Consider the following 19,181-nt stretch of genomic DNA (forward strand, 5'->3'; position numbering starts at 1 on the left):
GGGTTCTTTCCTGCGGGAGGGATGATGGCGGCGGGGCCCGAGGTAGGGCCAATGGGTTCGGAACACGTGGCAGATTACCAGGCGGTGCTAACTGGCTCGAGGATGTACGGGCTGGAAGCGCCGCCGCTGCGAGCGTGCCACACTGGGAATTTGCAGGTACAAATAACACCCTCTATAGTTGTTTATTATTCTGTCGACGTCATAGCACTTTTAAGTTCTCTCCTCGTCTGCACCGATACATGAATAATCATGCACGCGTAAAAGGACAGTTACATTATAAATATCTTAGTCGATATCATATTTTTATTGCTCCTAAAATATATTATTGTTATTATTCACATATAATTGACATGATGAACCGTGACAGAAACTAACACTCATGCCCGAAATCACACGTATCTCATGACCTGGTCGTCCAAGCACGTGTCCGCAAATGATGATGTTGAATGAGGACAACAGATACTTGGGGCCTAATTCTTTGCGCACATGCAAGATCTTGTGGATGACCAAGCTTGATGTATCCCATAATTTGACAAGCTCCGATGGAGCAACAATTAACTGAGAACATAATAAACACGTCAATTAATATGCGAACACTTATGCGACACTAGCTATAAGCCATTTTTAGGTTGCATTTCTGCCTCCAGGCAAAAGAAGCTATCCACAATCTTTTTGATTGAAGAGTCGAGTCCCTAAGATTCACCTAGTTGTTACATCAAACTGTGGAATATATCTTATTCTACAAGAAAAAGTTGATCTTTGGTGCATCCATAGAAGGTCTGAGCGACTAATGTAATACCAACTCTAATAGCCCAGAGCAGGATTCTCCCAACTATATTATGTGCAAGCCAATCGATGATTGAAAGTGACTGTGTGAAGGAAAAATGGGTTAAGACCATTGACTATATGCTTCCTCAGCGGCTCTTTTGACAAGAAAGTTATTTGATGCTAGAACAGTTGATACATTATTCCACGCAATCCATAGATTATAGCAGATGGTACATACCTGGGAATTGAAGCCCAGGTTGTTTCAGTTGATCGCATCGCCTTAGAATAGATCCAGCTTATCAAGTATCAACTGACAATTAGTTTGAGCCTCGTGCTGTAGTAAATAGATTTTGCACAATACAGATCACATACCTTGCCCTTTTCATAAAAGGATGTAATAGAGTTTCATTTGCCTTGTAAAGGTGATTGGAGGAGGGAGCCAACATCTGATGGCTGGGAACAGTGGCAACCCAACACCCCTGCCAGGTTCCAACGTCTCCGCGATGGATGAGTCCACCTTCAAAGTAGGTCGTCTGTCTGTCGAGGAGAGGAAGGAGAAGATCACCAGATACATTAAGAAGAGAAATCAAAGAAACTTCAGCAAAAAGATCAAGGTAAAATTAACAGTTTTGAAAGTAATTGAAATACAGCCTAAATTGATTGCAATACACTTGCAGTATGCTTGCAGGAAGACTCTAGCAGACAGCCGACCTAGAGTCCGAGGGCGGTTTGCAAAGAATGATGAATTTGGAGAGATGACAAAACCCAGTTCCAGAAACCATGAAATGGATGAGGAAGTAAGAACCTACTTTTACCATTTTTATTGCAGCTCAACACACAGTTCCAGAGACCGACCCTTCTTCTTTCAGACTCTGTCTCACATGATACAGATCCTCACAGCTTAGAAATCTGCATCTCATTTATGATACAAAAATATAAAAAGAACACAAAAACTAGGAGATCATAATTTATCTGCAACAATATAGAATGATTTTGAGGTTAGCTTGTTTGGAGAAAAGAAAAAAAAATTACTATGAAATCTGTAATTAGATTTCTAAAAATCACCCAGAATTCATTGCACTTTACCTTTATACCAAAAACATGCTTCCACAATCTGGTGCTTCTGGCAGTTTTCCCTCAACACTTGCTATTCTGTTTGTCCAACAATAGCAAAATGTTTTGCGCACCTTACTTTAGCATCATCAGTACCGATGGATAATAACATGATAAGTTCTGAAGAAGCAGTAGCTACTACTATTCACATATATCAAAAGGAAGACCCGTTAAGAAAATTGCAGTCATCATAATCATTGTATGTGAGAGCTTAGAAGCTTAAAACTAACATCAATTTACAAATTCAACCCACATTTTAAAGATTAAATTTGTAGACGATCAGAATTAGAAAAACTCAGCTACTTGGTAAAATAGCCCCTAACCAAATTCAGCGCAAAGCTTCCACAAGATGACCTAATGTCAAAACTTACTTCAATGACATTGGCTCCTTTCCTATATGAGTATGCATATCTTACTAATTTTAATTACGTACTGCTTTTGTTTGTAGGTGGTTATGAAGGAAGAAGACATACTCGACTCCTCAGACATCCTTGTACATATCAGTGGCATGAACTCTTTTAAGAACAACTTCACTCTTGAATCTTGGATATAAGCAAATGAGTCACATGACCTGACAAGTTTGACTCATATTGCTGATTTTTTTACTTGCATTCAACAGCTGATGTAGCCATTATTTACCATACAATAAAATGACTGGCATGGAAACTAATGTTACCGCCACAACATTGTCTTCCCATTTCTCATTGTTTCAACACCAAGAAACATACATAGGAGTCATGGCAGATAATCACTGTGGACCCTGTATAGCTCCAGAGGAACATAATAGTGTCGAATGAGAAACTAAAGATGGGCAATATACATCTTGGATTTTTTGCAAACTTTCATATTTTCATGAGTGCATTAGCTATTCATAACAAGGTGCTAAAATTTGCCAGTACATTACATAATTGGAAGTCAAAGGCTAATTAGATAATTGTGTGCAGCAAAGCAAGAACCATTGGAGTTTGTATAGTAACTGATTTACCTGATTCAATTGACCTCAATTGACAAGCTTGTTGTTCACTAAAATCAAACAATACAATGTCAATTGTTTTCTAGTCAAAATTAGAGAAGAGGTTGACATCAGATTGTGGATATGTAATCATACAGTCATGAACTTATTACATACAATAACAAGCATTTGACCAGTTCGCTCTGCAGTGGATGTACTGAATTATGAACTAATTTGGGCCAATTTGGCAGCTAGAGTGTTTTGTACCCATTTTAGTATTGGTGAAATAGACTTCAGTAAGAAAAAAATTGAAATGGCATCGAAGTTTATCCTTGAGAAAACTAAGGAAAAATAATTCCCATGTAGGTATTGTATCTATTCATATTTCTCAACATTAATATCCGGTTTGATTATGAAGCAGGAAAACTAAGTTGTAGGAAAGAATCTTCAACCGCAGCATACACAAAATTAACTGTAGTCAATGATGCCTCTTCAAAGAAACTATAGTGGGTGATGAAGTATTTCGGACCTTTACCAACTGAAGTAGTAAAATGATTTATCCAAATATTTTACAAGCAATCAACTAATCAAATGTTTTAAAAAGTAGATTCTAGCATGTAATAGAAATTACTTCTGATATTTACTGAGAATAATTAGGATGTGTCACATGCAATATGGAATTTCTGAGAAACATTCACAAGCCAGTGGATGGTGATAATATTATGACTAATCAGGAGTTAATTTATGAGATTTTCTGGCATAATTTCTATAACATATGGTACTTCTGTACTTTCCTTCGGAATCCCTCCTGAGCTTTATATATCACTTTTCTTTATGTTTTGTTTGTTTACTTTTGCGTATAAATCATCCTTCTCTTTTTATGACAAAAGATTTGAAAGGATAACCCCTAATGTTTCTCGAGGAAAAAACAAATGTGCAAGCCAGTAAGGGGGCCTTAACCAGTCGACATAACAAAAGCTTTTGCATCTGAAGATAGTTTGAAGAATAAGACTAGGCCAATTATAACAAGGACGGATGATGAAGTTTAGGAAAAAGAAGTGGGCACTCGAAGAGCACATGAAGGAAGGTCTAATCACCAAAAGGTTTAGGCTCAACAGCAAAGGTGAGCAAAGTAGAGTACCAAAAGCAGACCCTGAACATATTAGGAAAGTCAAAATTAAGAATAGAAGATAGAAGCAGAGGTCATAGTTAATTGTTTTATCCTGCAACGGGAGGAAGCTAATTAGTTACCAAAGCCAAGTAGACCACATCATTTATCCGAAATGGTCAGATAGGAAAGCACGATGACTGCAGAACCTATCTAACATCTTCTAACACCTCATCCCAGTTCTGGCTTGGCTTCAAAGTGAAAAACCCTCAATCATGTTACCAAACCAACAGCTTACTGAGGCACTAGGCTCCATGTTGCCCATGTTTCATTAGATGTATTGCTCACCAATCCGAGAAAGAAAAAGGCTGGTGGTGAAGTTGGTCTAGGGTAAAAATTACTCAAGTGACATGAGACATCTAAACCCGAGAAAGAAAAAGGCTAGTGGTGCAGTTGGTCTAGGGTAAATATTACTTTGGAGATTATGCCACGCCAATTTTCAAACTAGCAATAGAAGGCATTGCTCGTTTGGCAATCATGATGATTTTTTTGTTGCTATCAGGATGTTAGGTTACCTAATGATCACAAGTTCCATTTATGCACCACTTACCATGTTAAAAAGTTCTACAACTTTTCTCATCCAAATGACATTCTACTCAACTACTCAAATAGACTCCACTTTGAAGAAAGCATTAGCTCAAATGGTGAGAATTTTCCTCATTGGACCTAGGTAAAATAAGAGGGCATAGCTATTCATAATTCAATATCATACAAAGGCAATACTCTATTACAGTATAAATCAATCTCCAAAACCTAAGCAATGCCCTCTCCAATGAACTCAGTGGCTATGTCACTAAAAAATTATGGAGAAGATTATAAGCCATGATTAAAATAATTTGCAGCAAAACTTTCCATTATCGGTGATACAAGTTTACAAGCCTGAGATACAAGATAAGCATAGACTACTTTGCAACTACAGACAAGATAACCACTATACAGCAGCTACATTGATTTCGTTGGGATTACCTCATTTACAGGAATTGACAAGCAAAGCAATTCAGACGGGTGGAAAGCTACAGCCATCTCACCGATCACAGCTGCCTCCCATAAAGGAAATGGCTCCGAGTAGAAAACTCTTGTACATCCACGAATGCCATCAAAATCCAATCTTTTGTAGCTCAAACGAACCCCATGCTTCAAATCAGCTGTCAGAAAGAGACAGACGCGCCGATTCCTCGTGCGCCACTCAATCGAAAACCAGCGCTTAATCTCTCTCCCCACCGTCGCAGCCTTAACCAGCAGTCCCAACGCATCGATGCCATCTCTGAGCGCTGAATTCAATTGAAAACCCACGAACCCTTCAAGAACCTTGGCAGTGTTCTTCGAAACCTTGTATCCACCTTTCAGGAACCCTATCCCCAGCAAACCATCAGCGACGGATGGGGATTCCGCGTAGCCGAGAAGGCTGACGGCGCCGAGGCAAGCTTTGAGCCTCGCCGCCACAACGGAAGGGATCTTAGGGTGGGATTTGAACGGATGGAGGAGCTTGGAGGCCTTGTAGCTCTTCACGAGGGCCTTGGTGGCGAGAAAGACCGACTGGGGCGAAGGCGAGTGGAGAAGCCGGAGGGCCTCGGTGCCCTTGATGGCGCTGTCGGCGAGCTTGATGGCGGTGGAGAGAGGTTTGAGGGTTTGCGATCGGACAAGGACAAGGGAGGCGCAGACGAACGCCAGTCCCAGCGAGGCGGGAATCGGAGAAAGGTGTAGGGCTTCGATCGAGGAACGGAGAGGAGTGGATTGGGAACAGAGGCTTTCCTCCCGCTGCCGTTCTTGGGATTCCATGAAACCATCCGCGTCTTCGCTTCTTCGAGACTATTCTACACTCGGTCGGGGTCGTCACGCGTTTGATTTGGGGACGCGACGCCGCGCATCACAACGATCCGCATCTCTCCACCACTCTTAGATTTTGTGATTCGGGTTTCTCGGTAGATCGAGATATTTTGCATCTCAGGTCATTAGCATTAGATTTATTTCATCCATATAATGCGTGAGTGATAATATTATCTTACCTATATGAAATCAATCGAAAAAATCATTTTTACAAAATTGAGGATGATAAAAGTCGAATTATTACTATGGTTGAGATTCCAAAAATAGGATATTTTCTTTGAATATTCATATTGCTAATAATTCTTATTTCGATTCATTAAAGATGAATCTTGTTTATGGCATTTGTAGTTTGATTATCTATATTTTTATAGCTTAAAAATCTTGTATGAGTAAAAGATGGTCATAAGATTTTCTATAATTAACCATCTCGATAAAGCATGTGAAGAAGAATATATTATACAAAAGCAAAATCGTCACCCTTTTTTTTCAAAAATAATTATAGAAAAACTAGAAAGTCATTGGAAGTTATGCATTCAAATATCTATGGCCGATCGATCCAACTTTATTTGGTAATAAAAAAAATATATATTTTTTCACTTTTATTGATGAATTCACTTTTCTATATTTTTTAATAATTTAAATCTTTGGTTGAAAATGAAAACGATTGTTATATAAAGGTTTTGAGAACCAATAATTTTGATAGATCTTATAAAAATCTATTATAAGAGACAATTAGTTGCAGCATATACTTTATAGCAAAATGATGTTGCATAAACATGGTCAGAAGTACATTGAAAATCAAATCATTATCTAAGAATTTTGAAGTATATATTTTTAAAATTATGTTTCTTAGAAAATATAAATATAACACCCGACGAAGAAGCATGGTGTGATTATAATATAAGCCAGATGTTAGTCATCTTAGAGTTTTTTATTGTGTTGCATATGCTCACATTCCAAATGAGAAAAAAAAGAAACTGGATGATAAAGTAGAAACATATGTATATTTTTGGACTACAATGAAATTTTTTTATGAAAAAAATATAATTAGTAACTATAATCCCATCATTAAGAAAATTATAATTAATAAAAATATTTTTTTTGATGAATAAAAAAACTTTAAAAAAGATTATAGTTATAGGCAAATTTGTTCCAATTAACTTAAAAAATATAGATAATGAAGATGTAGTTGGGTACATCAAGAACATCTCGTTCCTTAGCTAGAGATTTTTTAAGCCCATCGACTTCAAAAATATCCTCAATATCGTAACCTATGTTAGCTCCTATAACTTACAAAATTAGAAGACAATAGTGATTGATAAAAGATTATATTACGGATCTTCATAATTTTTTGTAGATGTTGAAGAAGTTGATAATATCCTAGTTCACCTTGTATTATTTGCTAACGAAGATCTAGTCATCTTTGAGATAAAAAAAAATGAAGAAAAACAATGTAAGTGCAAATTAATTCTATTGAAAAGAATCAAGCATGAGAATTGGTTGATTTAGCTCTAAAGGAAAAGCCTGTAAGTGTAAAGTGGATTTGCAGAATAAAACTGAGATAAGATAACACTATTGATATATAGACTAGTTGTAAAAAGTTATAAATAGAAAAAATGAGGTGTTTGCAATAGTCCTAGACAAAAGACAATGAGGTTAATATTTTCTATTGCAACTCAAAATAATTGATTAGTCTATCAGTTATATATTAATAGCATTTTTTACTTGGTGAGTTGCACAAATAAGTTTATGTTGATCAATCTCTTGGATTTATGTTTAAGAGAATTGAAAATAAAGTATATATATTAAAAAAGATATTATATGATCTAAAGCAAGCACCCATAGACTAATATAGTCATATTAATGCATATTTTGAGACATATAGATTTGAAAAATCATCTTAGGAGCATACTTTATTTATAAAATATAAAGAGACAAGGAGGATATTAATTGTTTGCTTATATACAAATGACATAATTTATACTAGTAATGATGCTGACATGATTCATAAGTTTTAATCTTTTATGAAAAAATAAATTGGTATCACTAACTTGGATTAATGATATATTATCTTGATATTAAAATTAGGCAACATGTAGAATAGCATATTTGGTTATATTTTCATTTTAGGTATCGGAGGAACTTCATGATATCATGAGAAGCAATTATTGTAGCAATATTGAGTAAGATGTGCTAATCAAAAAATTTTATGATAATTCTTTAGCCTTAAAATTATCTAAAAATCCAACCAATGGTGGCAAAAGCAACCATATTCATACGAGAGATTATGTCCTAAGACATCAAATGAAGAATAAAATAATCAAGATGAAGTATTATAGGATCGAAGATCAAGTTATAAATATCTTTATAGAGCTTATGAAAACTTTGATGATATATCGCAAGGTCCTAAGCTCGAATACAACCTTTGCAACTTACCCTTTGTAAAAAATAAAAATGTTTGAAAACTAAAACGTTTGAACACTTATGACACTAACTCGAAGGTTCAAGAAATAATTAAATTAAGGGAGGATATTAAGTACATGATTTAAATTTAATTAGGAGTTCGAGTTGAATTATAGCTCTAAAAAAATAAATTAAGAGAATATATTAGAGATATAATTTAAATTTAATTAAGAGTTTGAGTTGAATTATAAATCTATGTTTGATTAGAAATAAATAATTATTAATTTAGGGTTATACATAAGATCCTTTACAACCCCAATAACCCTGAGCCATGAGAAAAAAAGGACACCACTAGGGGTGTAAGAGAAAGATTTCTACGAAGAGATGGATGGCTCATAAATCCATTAATAAGGATTGCCACAAGCAAGATAGGGTCGAAACCGATGGCCCATGATACTGTTGTCTTAGTTTCGATCAAGAAACGAGAAGTCTTATGGATTTCCTTTCTTCTCTTATAAGACAAATGGCATAATCTAATATGTTTCATACCTGCATAGGTTTCCCAAGCGTACACAACTCCCATTATCATCCAAGTCAAAGAAGGCAACAATCTAATATGTATTATACCTGCGCAGGTAGGTTTCTCAAGCGTACACAACTCCCATTATCATCCAAGTTAAAGAAGGCAACATGTTGCTGCAGAAACACTCAGATGACAGATGCTTAAGGTCGATGATACACGTCTAGAGTAGCTAATGCTCGAGCCGAATTTCTAGTTCAAAAACACTGTGAGCACTCCTATCCTAATATATAAAGACGAGTGCTTGCATGAACAACAACCAAAAAATAGGACCAGCAGCATGAAAATTCAATTCCAGTTTCATGTGCAACTAATCATTTGTGGCCGTCTTCTCCTTTCCATGATGGATGAACTAGGAGGTCATGTAGTCCTACTTTGAAGATGAAAGATGGACGAGAGAAACATGGAATACAGGTTCAAGTGAAGAAGTGGAGAGCAAGCATCGAAATCCTCTTAGGAAGGTGCTCCTCCAGGTCAGTCCGGATCCTCCTTTCCAGCGTCACTGGCCATCCTACCTCACCTTCCCCACCCCACTCTCCCGCAGGGACGGAGAGCCTTCGAAAGAGCAATGTGGGCGTGTGCACGGCAGCAGTTCCGGAAGGCAACCGATGCCGGTGACCGCTGCACCAACCGCGGGGGCCAGCTGTCTCCGCCTTTGGCGCGCTGAATCGAAGTCTCGAGGAGTATCGCGTACACGAGAAGCGCGTGCGACGAGAGCGCAGGGAGAGGCGTGGGCTCCTTCGTTGGTGCGAAGGGTCGACATGGACGACCGCGGGCGGCCTTTGGGGCGCACTGAAGCCAACCGACTCCAGTGCGCCTTCTTTGCATTTCCCCTTTTCACCCTGGGCTTCGATGAGAATTACAGTCCTACCCCCTAACCAAACTTCCGGATGCAGTCACCTCCCTACATCGGAGACTTCGCTATGATAGAAAATTGGGATGATAACCCACTAATTAATTAAATATAAAGTAACCATCGATAATGTTCATGCGGGTGGAAAAATAATTATGCGCTATTACACCTAATAATAATTCTTTGCCTTCGTGTGCGCACCGCCGCAGAATCTAGCTTTTTGTCGGCGAGGACAAAACGAATCCAAATGTTATGATGCCTCACGCGAAGTCCTCAGTACAATTTGGTACTGCCGATGTTTGTTAGTACAAGATCATGCGGGAACTCAGTACAACAGCTCCATATCTAAATTCCGGTTAAATAGTTAATTTGGCTTAGCAACATGCTAACGCCGGATCAATTTAATCTCCCTCCATTGATTGACCGCAATTGTAAGACACGTGGATCGTGGAGTCAGTTTAAAGTTCATTTCCATTTGTGGTATGTTCCCCTCGCGTCCCCAAAGTTGCTTCCAAACTCTTCCGTATTCTGTTGTTGGTTATCCTCGATGTTCGAGCATCGTCCACTCGTTTCTTTTCCCGGTGTCGTGATTGGATGAACCGATGCTTGCGCAGCGGGGTCCGCAAAGGGGAACGACGCCCTCGTGGTCAACTAAAGCAGGTAAAGTGGCGGAGGGTACAAATCAGTTTTGATGATTTGGGTGTGGAAGCTAAGATGGAAGTTTCCTCTCTCTAGAGGGTTGCGACGGCTGCGTGTCTCGTCTGGCCACCGGAATCATTTGCCTCCCTCGTTCTCCGCCCAAGGCCTTCGCCACTACGTCTCCGGTGGCAGCTATTTCTTCCCCCTTTCGGCCCCTCGAGGAGGTGATACCGAAGCCGATTTGGGCAACTAATGCTCTTTTTATTGTCTTGTTCGGTCCCGTTCGGTTAATTCGGTCGTGGCTGGAAATCCCATTTCGAGTTCTTGTGTTTCTATGGACAATCTCGAAAAATTACTCCTGTCGATGAATTTTATAGTTTTCCTTCAATTTACGTGCATAAGATTGTTAGGTTTTGTTTAGGTAGCGTGTAGATGTCCCCTTTTCGATTTCGAGTTTTCCCATCTGTCCCCTCTTTATATATAATCTGTAGAATCTGAAGCCTCATCTTGATATGTTCCTTTTCATGTAATCTTCATGTTTCAGTTGTGCATACATGTTCGTAATGTTTTTGTTCCTTCCGCTTCATCTGGATTGTGGATGTTGTATTCACTTGACAGAATAGTGGTTTTAATATGTTGATTGGTTGTTTCGTTTTCGTTGATGAACTATACTTTGATTTCGAGATAATAGTGTTATAGGCATATTAGGTGAGTTGACTAAATGCTTAGTAGCTAACTCTCTCTCTATATATAAACACACACACACGTATATTTATGTTATTACTAGTTCTAGTTGTAATACAACATCACCTTTCCTGGAAGGTTCTGAAACTGGAGGAGGCTTAACTTTTGCAAGTTATTAGTGAGCAAAAAAAGTTATTTCTGGGCATCATCCTTATTTAAGAGATCAATTATTTGCAGGAAATCTGTGAATGGAAAGAAATGGAAGTTATGGACTTATGTCATCATCTTTACCTGTTCTACCGACCCCCTCAGAAGAGAAATTTCCTAAGCTGACAGACTTACAACAAGTTTCTGTGGAGAGGGAAATAAGAAACATTGCACTGGCTTCTCACCATACTCCATTTATCTCTGATGGTGGGATTGTTGGATCTCTGTATTCATCCCCTTCAGGATTTTCTTCAGAACTTAATGGGTCTTCCTTTTCACTTCACGAGGGGCATCCTCTGTTTGCTACACAATCACCGAGAGTTGGGGTCTCTTTGCATCCAACTAATCCATCATGTACAGGAACAATTCAACCTATCACAACTAATTTTCCTAGACAGTCCACTGAAGTAGCCTGGTGCCCAGATGCAGTTGATGACATTCTTGATTTTACAGACAATAACATTGGTGTGGGCAATCAAATGCCAAGCAATTCTGCCATGGTTTCTGATGATCTTAGTAAACAAAATGAGTGGTGGACAGATATAATAGATGAAGATTGGAAGGAAATTCTTAATGAGACAACTGCTATTGAATCTCAGCCAAAGGTATGTATATTGCATTTAATTGTGAATTTCATTTGTATTATATTGTAAAAGTTTGTTCAAGACTATCCGCCTTTTCTCCTTGTTTCTTAATCAATGTCCATACCCAGAACTATACAAGTTCAATCGTATTTGCTGTTACATAAAAGGGGCAAACATAATGCACAAGGTTATTGCTAATGTAGGATATGGGGAGGGTAAAATTATCTAGCCTTACTCCCATAACCAGAGAAGTGAGTTTCATGACTCAAATCCTGATCACCTAGGTTGAAAGGAACAATCTTACTATGATATCGTGGGTTTTGCTAGATAATTGACACTTCTTTGTTGTTGGCTACAATTCTCTTGTTTCAAGCAGATGGAAGATGGTACCATCTGAATTTATCATAAGAAGGATAATCATATTGTAAATTACGTGTGCTACTGGACATTTTAGTAGGCAGCCCAAATCCGACAAGTGAAAAATTAAGGTGGACAACTAACTAGCATTACGTGCGAGTGTTCTAGAGGCAATAACAATTATGTTTCAAGTAGTTGTCATTGTAAACTTATTTACGATTGTGTTTTTTTACTTCTGATTAATATTTTTGGTTGTCATATAGGTTGTATACTCAACAACTCAATCTACACCTAATATATTAGTGCATGAGCCACCAATCCATCATTCTGTTCCATCTAATTCAGGAGAGACTTGTGCTGTTATTAGTTCGTCATCTGCTGCGACTAATGCAGCCAAGCCGCGCATGCGCTGGACGCCGGAGCTTCATGAATGCTTTGTAGATGCTGTCAACCAGCTTGGGGGGAGTGAAAGTATGCTGCCCTTTCTTTTTCTGTTGATACCATATTTATTTATCAGTTGACCTGTTATTAATCTTGACCTTCAGAAGCAACTCCTAAAGGTGTGCTGAAGCTCATGAAAGTGGAAAGCTTGACAATATACCATGTTAAGAGCCACCTCCAGGTCCCTGGTTTTTTTTGTTGTTTTCCTTCAGTTGGTGTGACATTTCTTTCTCTGCGTTTTAATTGTTTTATTATTTTTTTTACATTTCAGAAATACAGAACAGCTCGGCACAGGCCAGACTCTTCGGAAGGTAAGTAGAGTTGGACATGGCATTCATTTCCTCCAGAAACATTATGTTATACTGTTATTGATGTTTCCTTTTTCACTTTTTTGCTTTGTATCATTGATGAAGCAAATACACATCTAGGGATCAGCAGTTTTTTATTTATTGACAACTATTTTGTCTGCAGCACTAATATCTTTCTTTGCTTTTGTATAAATTCTTTAATGAATTTCAGTAGCTTCAGCTCTTTTTTGTAACATTAGCCGGAAGCGATTATAACATTTGTTTTAATTCAAGCAGAGATATTCAACAAGAAGATCACTTTGAAGGAAGAAATCCCTTCTCTAGACCTCAAGACGTGAGTTGACTATAATTTAATGAGAAAATTTTCCCATATTGTTTCTACTATCTTTTAAGTAACTCTGGCTATATTGTTCTTAAGAGTTAAACCAATACTATTAGTTTATTGTCTTTTTTAACAATGCTAAACACTATGGTTGTTAGACATCCAAATAAAGTCACTCAATCACCTTACTTGAATACATAAAGTTACAGTCACTATGCCAAAGTATCTTGAGTGAAACACTGTGGTGTAGTGTACATATTTGCAGCAAATTATGAAATATTATTAAGGTATATCTTCAAGGTTAACTTGAAACTTGATTCAAATACTTAAAGAAAAGAAAATAAAAGAGAAAACCTTGATGCAAGTAACCATTTGACAATGGGCCTAATGATTTTGGATTTATTTGGTTGAGTTTTCACTGGCCTTGGGAATATATTGTTGAGTCTTATTACTGTCTTTTAATTTTACATATCGGATGCTGGTCCTGACATTTACTTTGGAGTTAAGTTAATATTCCTTGACTACTTGTGTATGAAACATTTTGAATTTGAGTACAAACCATTTCTATTTTTATGTGCTTAAATATCCTTCTCTTATGAACTATTTGATGTTTTCTATCTGGGGTGAAATGGATAAGGTACAGATTGGATAGTAAATAAATTATATCTGCATTCATTTTTAATCGACTGATATGAATTCAGATATGGATATCGAACAAATACTAAAATTTTGAGCAATATTTGTTTAAAACTGATATGAATATGAACCAGATATACAGCAGATGCATTATTTTGATCTTGAGTATATATTGATCGAGCGGTTATGTGTTGGTATTCCTGTTTTACAGTGAAGCATCTCACTATTTTTCATCTTAAGGAAATTCACCAATTTTAGTCCGTTCATAGTTACAGATAATTGTTCTTGATATTAAAGCTTCAACTTGGAAAGCTTGATCTTGCCTTCTAAGTTCTGTTCAGTAGGTTGTACTATGGTTGGTTGGATATTTAATGTTGTAGCATTCCAATGTCAGGAGTTTTGACCTTACTGAAGCACTGCAACTCCAAATGGAAGTTCAGAAACAGCTCCATGAGCAACTTGAGGTACAATTTGTATGGTCGAGTTATAGTCAAGCTTTACACATGATGCCTTTTCTAAGCTTAATCTTAGTCTTTAAAATATTGTTCGTTAAGAAATGCCTTGAAAGAATTTCATGGTTTGTTATTGAGCTGAGTTATCATTTTCTAGAATTCATCTCATGTAGAACAATTAGGTAGTTTGTGAACATATTTTTATTTGTACTCATGGTCTGTTATCGAGCTGTATTGTGACTAATTTTCTTCAAGTTTTATCGTATAGATTGCAAATTTCCACATTTTCACTCATAAAGACATTTCTTGTAGTTTTTTGGGAAACAAAAGCTAAGCTTGTTCTATTTATGTTACTTATTTCTTTGGTGTTTGCATTAGCAGTATTCAACTACATGCAATTCATAGTATTAGTAAGATTGTGCATGCCATCTAGGACTCTTTTATAGGATATAAGTGTGTTTGCATTAGCAGTATTCAACTACATGCAATTCATAGTATCGATAAGATTGTGCAAATATATCTTTATGCTGTCTAGGACTTTCTTATAGGATATGATGACTTTTGCTGCCACTGCTGGCCTTCACATTTCCTTGATCCAGCTATTGCCTATGTCACCATATGAGGACTTATCATTACCAACTTTTCATAATTTACAAAAGCCCTGTGAAGTTGCAAATACCATAAATATCCTCCTAAAGTTATTAAACTTTCAAGAGTATCCTTTTGGATTTTCATTGACGCTTAGTTACCTATTATTAGGCCTGATAAGATTATTTGATAAATCAGGCCAAACATGCTGAGAAATGTTTTGTTCTATGGGATCAAAATCATAGCCTTCCAAAGTCCATTAAGTATAATCCCTTATCGTGGTATATAACAATGCTCAATTAGAAAAAAGAAACTACAATCAACCGAGTCAGGGTCAGGCAATCTATGGATGAATCCAAGTCAAACCTCAATTCAACTTCAATTTCACTCTGGACCATTGGAGGTACAAACAACTACAATGGACATATATGACAATTTACGTTCAAAAGGCCATCCATGGTACTTGTAACTCTGGAGGAGGATACATAAAAATTTATATTACTAATGAAGGCTATATATGATATTGCCCCTACTTGGACCATGTCTTTGGGTTCTTGGATAATTATACTTGGTGGTTGTCGATTGATTGCATATCTTTCCTTATTTTACTACATAAATAATCTTGTATACTTCATGTTGATTTTATGTGCTTGGTCCTCTCTATACAATAAAAAACAGAGATCTTGCCGTATCTTATTGCTATCTCACCACGGTTAGGTTAGAAAATATAGGTAAATAACTAAAACTGTCATTTACATTCTTTCAAACCCTAGTAATGTCCACCAAAGAACTATCCTGGAGTAAAAAAAAAAAAAGAATCTTGGAGCAATTTTCTCTTTAACCATACAACTAAAATAGCCTAAACCCCGTTCTGTTTAGATTCAGTTGTGCAACAAAATGGTACAAATTGTGTTTCCTAAATTTTTCACTTATAGTCTTGTGATCACCAAAGGGTATTTAGATCCGTATACACATCCCAAATCTTGCTGAATGCATTTAGGGATGCTTGTCCACCACCACTCAGATGAATTCTGGAATGAATAGCCAACTCTCTAGTGGCACAGTAAATCTGAAGCTAACGTGTTCAGTTTGTCTGTCTTCGCTGTTGCGCATGTGAGAAGAGTGTTTTAGGTGAATACTCACTAACAGAGCTAATCGTCTATATGATTTCTGCCACAGATTCAGAGGAATCTGCAGCTGAGAATTGAAGAGCAAGGAAGATACCTGCAAATGATGCTTGAGAAGCAATGCAAACCGAGCATCCCGGTTGCCACCACTGTGGAAGGACCATCAACCACAGCTTCCGATCTAATGCATTCAACTGACAAGGTTGACGTCCCAGAGAACAGTGACGACAGTGCAAATACAAAAGAAGGTTCAAAGCAAGTTGGTAACGAGATAAAAATGCCTGACGCTGAACTTTCAGATATAAAAGAATCGGCTGCTGTCGGTCATTGTTAGTGTTATTTTTAGTCATTGTACCAAGTATCACAAAACAAAACAGGTTAGTGTTATTTTTATGCTTTGATTAGTTATATTATACCGTCGGACTCCTCTAGGTTAACTTGCATTCTAATGAATTGCAATATATGCATTCTATTATTGTCATAATGCATTTCAATGTATGCTAAAGTTATGATGGAGTCAGTATTAAAAGAGGGGGGTGAATTAATGCAGCGGATAAAATTACGTCGGTTCGAAATTTTTTTTCGTTTAATAAAACCAATATCGGAAAGATAACTTTAAATTTCGTTTGTAAGCGTAGTGAAAATAGTAAATAGGTAAGACAGTTTGCGGTAAAGATAAATTGTAAGAATGAAAATGCAAATCGAGTTTTATAGTGGTTCGGTCGTCGTAACCTACCTCCACTCCGTTGATTCCTCTTCCGTCGAGGCCACCAGCATCCACTAATGATCTTTCTTCAATTGATGAAGATCAATTACCTTTACAACTCGATTCTTCTTTTGACAGGTTTAGGAAAAAACTTTTACAACCCCCTTCATTCCTCTCTTAAACAAGACTAATACTTAGAGCTTGAGAGGAGTTTTCACGAGATTACAACAACTTTTTTGTTTCTTTTTGCTCTCAATTCTCTTGTATATGTTAACCAGGGATGAGAGGGGTATTTATAGGCCTCAAGTGGATTCAAACTTGGAGCCTAAAAGTGTCTCATCCCGGGTTTTCCGGGTCCTAGCGATATCACTGCTTGCAGTACTGACACTAGGCGGTACCATCGCGTGACAGTCTCTTGGAGACTGTGTCTGGGTGGTACCATCACCTAACACAATCTCAAAGATTATGTCACGACGGTTTCACATGTTGAGTCACTATTTGGGCTTGGTCAAACACAGCCCAAACTTAGGCCTAGTTGGCTCATAATTGAGTTGGTCTAATTACATTCTAAACCGACTCAATTAGATTCTAAACTAACTTGATCTAGACATAATCGATTACAAGCGAATCCTATGTTGTCCGGCATGTCATTGGTTCTTCCGACGCTTCGTCCGATCCTTCGGAGTATTGCTCAATCGGCATGTTGTCTTCTCGTAATCTGATTTTCTTGGCGCAGTGTTCGATCTTCTTAACCCAATGTTGAATTCACGGACCGAAGCTTTTTGTCGACACGTCGACCGATCATCCGACCCGACATCCAATCTTTTGATATATTTGCTTCGACCCAATGTTTGATTCCTTATGCTTTAATCGATTTGTTTTTCTGATCGAAGTTAATCTTATATCACTTAAACGCAGATCAGATAAACACTATCAATTAGTTTCATCATCAAAATATGAGATTCAACAAAGCATACATTAAAATTTTACAGTATATTTTGAAAGCAAATGGGATATTTTTGTTTGATTCAGTATCATTTTTCATATAATTTGATAACATAAATAAACAATAAAACGGGTATATGTATAAGTAAGACAAGTGAGATAAAAAGAAGTAAAACAACTGCACCAGCCGGGAATCGAACTCGGGTCTGTACCGTGGCAGGGTACTATTCTACCACTAGACCACTGGTGCTTCTGTTATTGGTTGCTACTAATACTAATATGGATTAAAGAAGAATCTATCGTCTACCTCTCAAAGAGGAGATTTTGGTCATGGTTGCAATATTTGACATTATTTTTAGTATTCCAAATAATAATACAAAGCATTAGCAATAATAATACAAAGTATGTTTTAGAGAATTTATCCAAATCACATCCATGCACCTATATGCCAATCATGAATTATTATTTTTTAATTGCATTAGAGCATTCACTGCTTAAGCAAAAGATCTTTTAAGGATCGAAACGATCATTAAAATGAAAGAATTTAAAACTTTTATTTTTATCGAGGGATCATTTGGGTTTTAACCCGCACCCATCATCTAAGCATAAGTTGATAAGTTGTATGTTAAGAACAACAACCTTATTATAATGGCACTAAAAATTTACAAGGTTGGCATTAGAGAGTTGATTTACACCAACTAACTTTTCTAAGTTAATAATGGTCTCATTAGTGGTCTTATTTTTATGTGATTTAGCTCATCTAAAGATAGCATGATTAAGAGTATCAAGCAATAGTATATCCCAATCTATTGATGGTTGGAAGAGAGTTGATTAGCAAGGAAGGATCTAACCATCGGTTTAAAATTATCATATTCCAACTAATAAGGTTTAAACTTGATGTTGGTATATTGATTTCTTTTTTTTGGAAAATGGCTAAGCCTAATGAGTAGGGAGAGAGTGATGGGATGCAATGCAAGGTACGTGGGTGGGTGACAAAAGTATTTTAAAAAACAACATCCCATAATTATTGAATAATATAATAATATCTAATCGAGTAGAAATTTACTTTGAACCAAAATGATTGTTACATCATATAAAATGACTATCAATAAAGCCAACATTTATGAAATTATTATGAAAAATAAAATCCTTCAAGTTAAGAATAGAAGAAGAGAGAGCAAAATTACGATTACTAAGTTTTTTTTTTTAAATATAGTATTAAAATTATTATATTAGAGCCATGAACCGATGAAATATTAATATAAAAGTTAAGATTCCAAAAGTATTATATTCGAAAGAGAGAGTGTTGGCATAGATCGTTGAAAGCAACCAAGAAGTCATACCCAAGTTTTGGATTAACAGATTTATTACTTGTTTATTCTGATGAACTATAGCCACCTTTAGAAATAAAAATCTTTTTATGCAATAAAAATGCCTCTTGATTGTCCTTTCACAAAGTAATAGATATCAACCCAAATACTATCTAACTTTCTTAAAAGGTGATGGGATTGATCTTAAGTC

General features: G+C 36.7%; 1 protein-coding gene and 1 non-coding gene across 3 annotated transcripts; one reads left to right on the forward strand and one right to left on the reverse strand.

Moving 5' to 3' along the window:
- Window positions 1–10,388: 10,388 nt before the first annotated feature.
- On the forward strand, window positions 10,389–16,493 carry LOC103970235 (protein PHOSPHATE STARVATION RESPONSE 2). Of its 2 annotated transcripts, XM_018821053.2 has the most exons (9): window positions 10,389–10,527; window positions 11,225–11,548; window positions 11,648–11,799; window positions 12,399–12,606; window positions 12,681–12,757; window positions 12,848–12,887; window positions 13,161–13,218; window positions 14,237–14,306; window positions 16,062–16,493. In XM_018821053.2, the coding sequence occupies exons 2-9, from the start codon at window positions 11,236–11,238 to the stop codon at window positions 16,341–16,343; spliced, it is 1,200 nt and encodes a 399-aa protein (XP_018676598.2). In that variant the 5' UTR covers window positions 10,389–10,527; window positions 11,225–11,235; the 3' UTR covers window positions 16,344–16,493. The 2 variants fall into 2 exon arrangements, with proteins under 2 accessions (XP_018676598.2, XP_018676597.2); XM_018821052.2 differs by having other exon boundaries at window positions 11,225–11,799.
- Window positions 16,494–17,839: 1,346 nt separating this feature from the next.
- Window positions 17,840–17,910, reverse strand: TRNAG-GCC (transfer RNA glycine (anticodon GCC)). Its single transcript has one exon. It is a non-coding gene; the product is annotated as a tRNA-Gly (tRNA).
- Between the last annotated feature and the right edge of the window lie 1,271 nt (window positions 17,911–19,181).

Source organism: Musa acuminata, chromosome BXJ2-11 (genome assembly GCF_036884655.1).
Source record: "Musa acuminata AAA Group cultivar baxijiao chromosome BXJ2-11, Cavendish_Baxijiao_AAA, whole genome shotgun sequence".
NCBI lineage: Eukaryota > Viridiplantae > Streptophyta > Magnoliopsida > Zingiberales > Musaceae > Musa > Musa acuminata.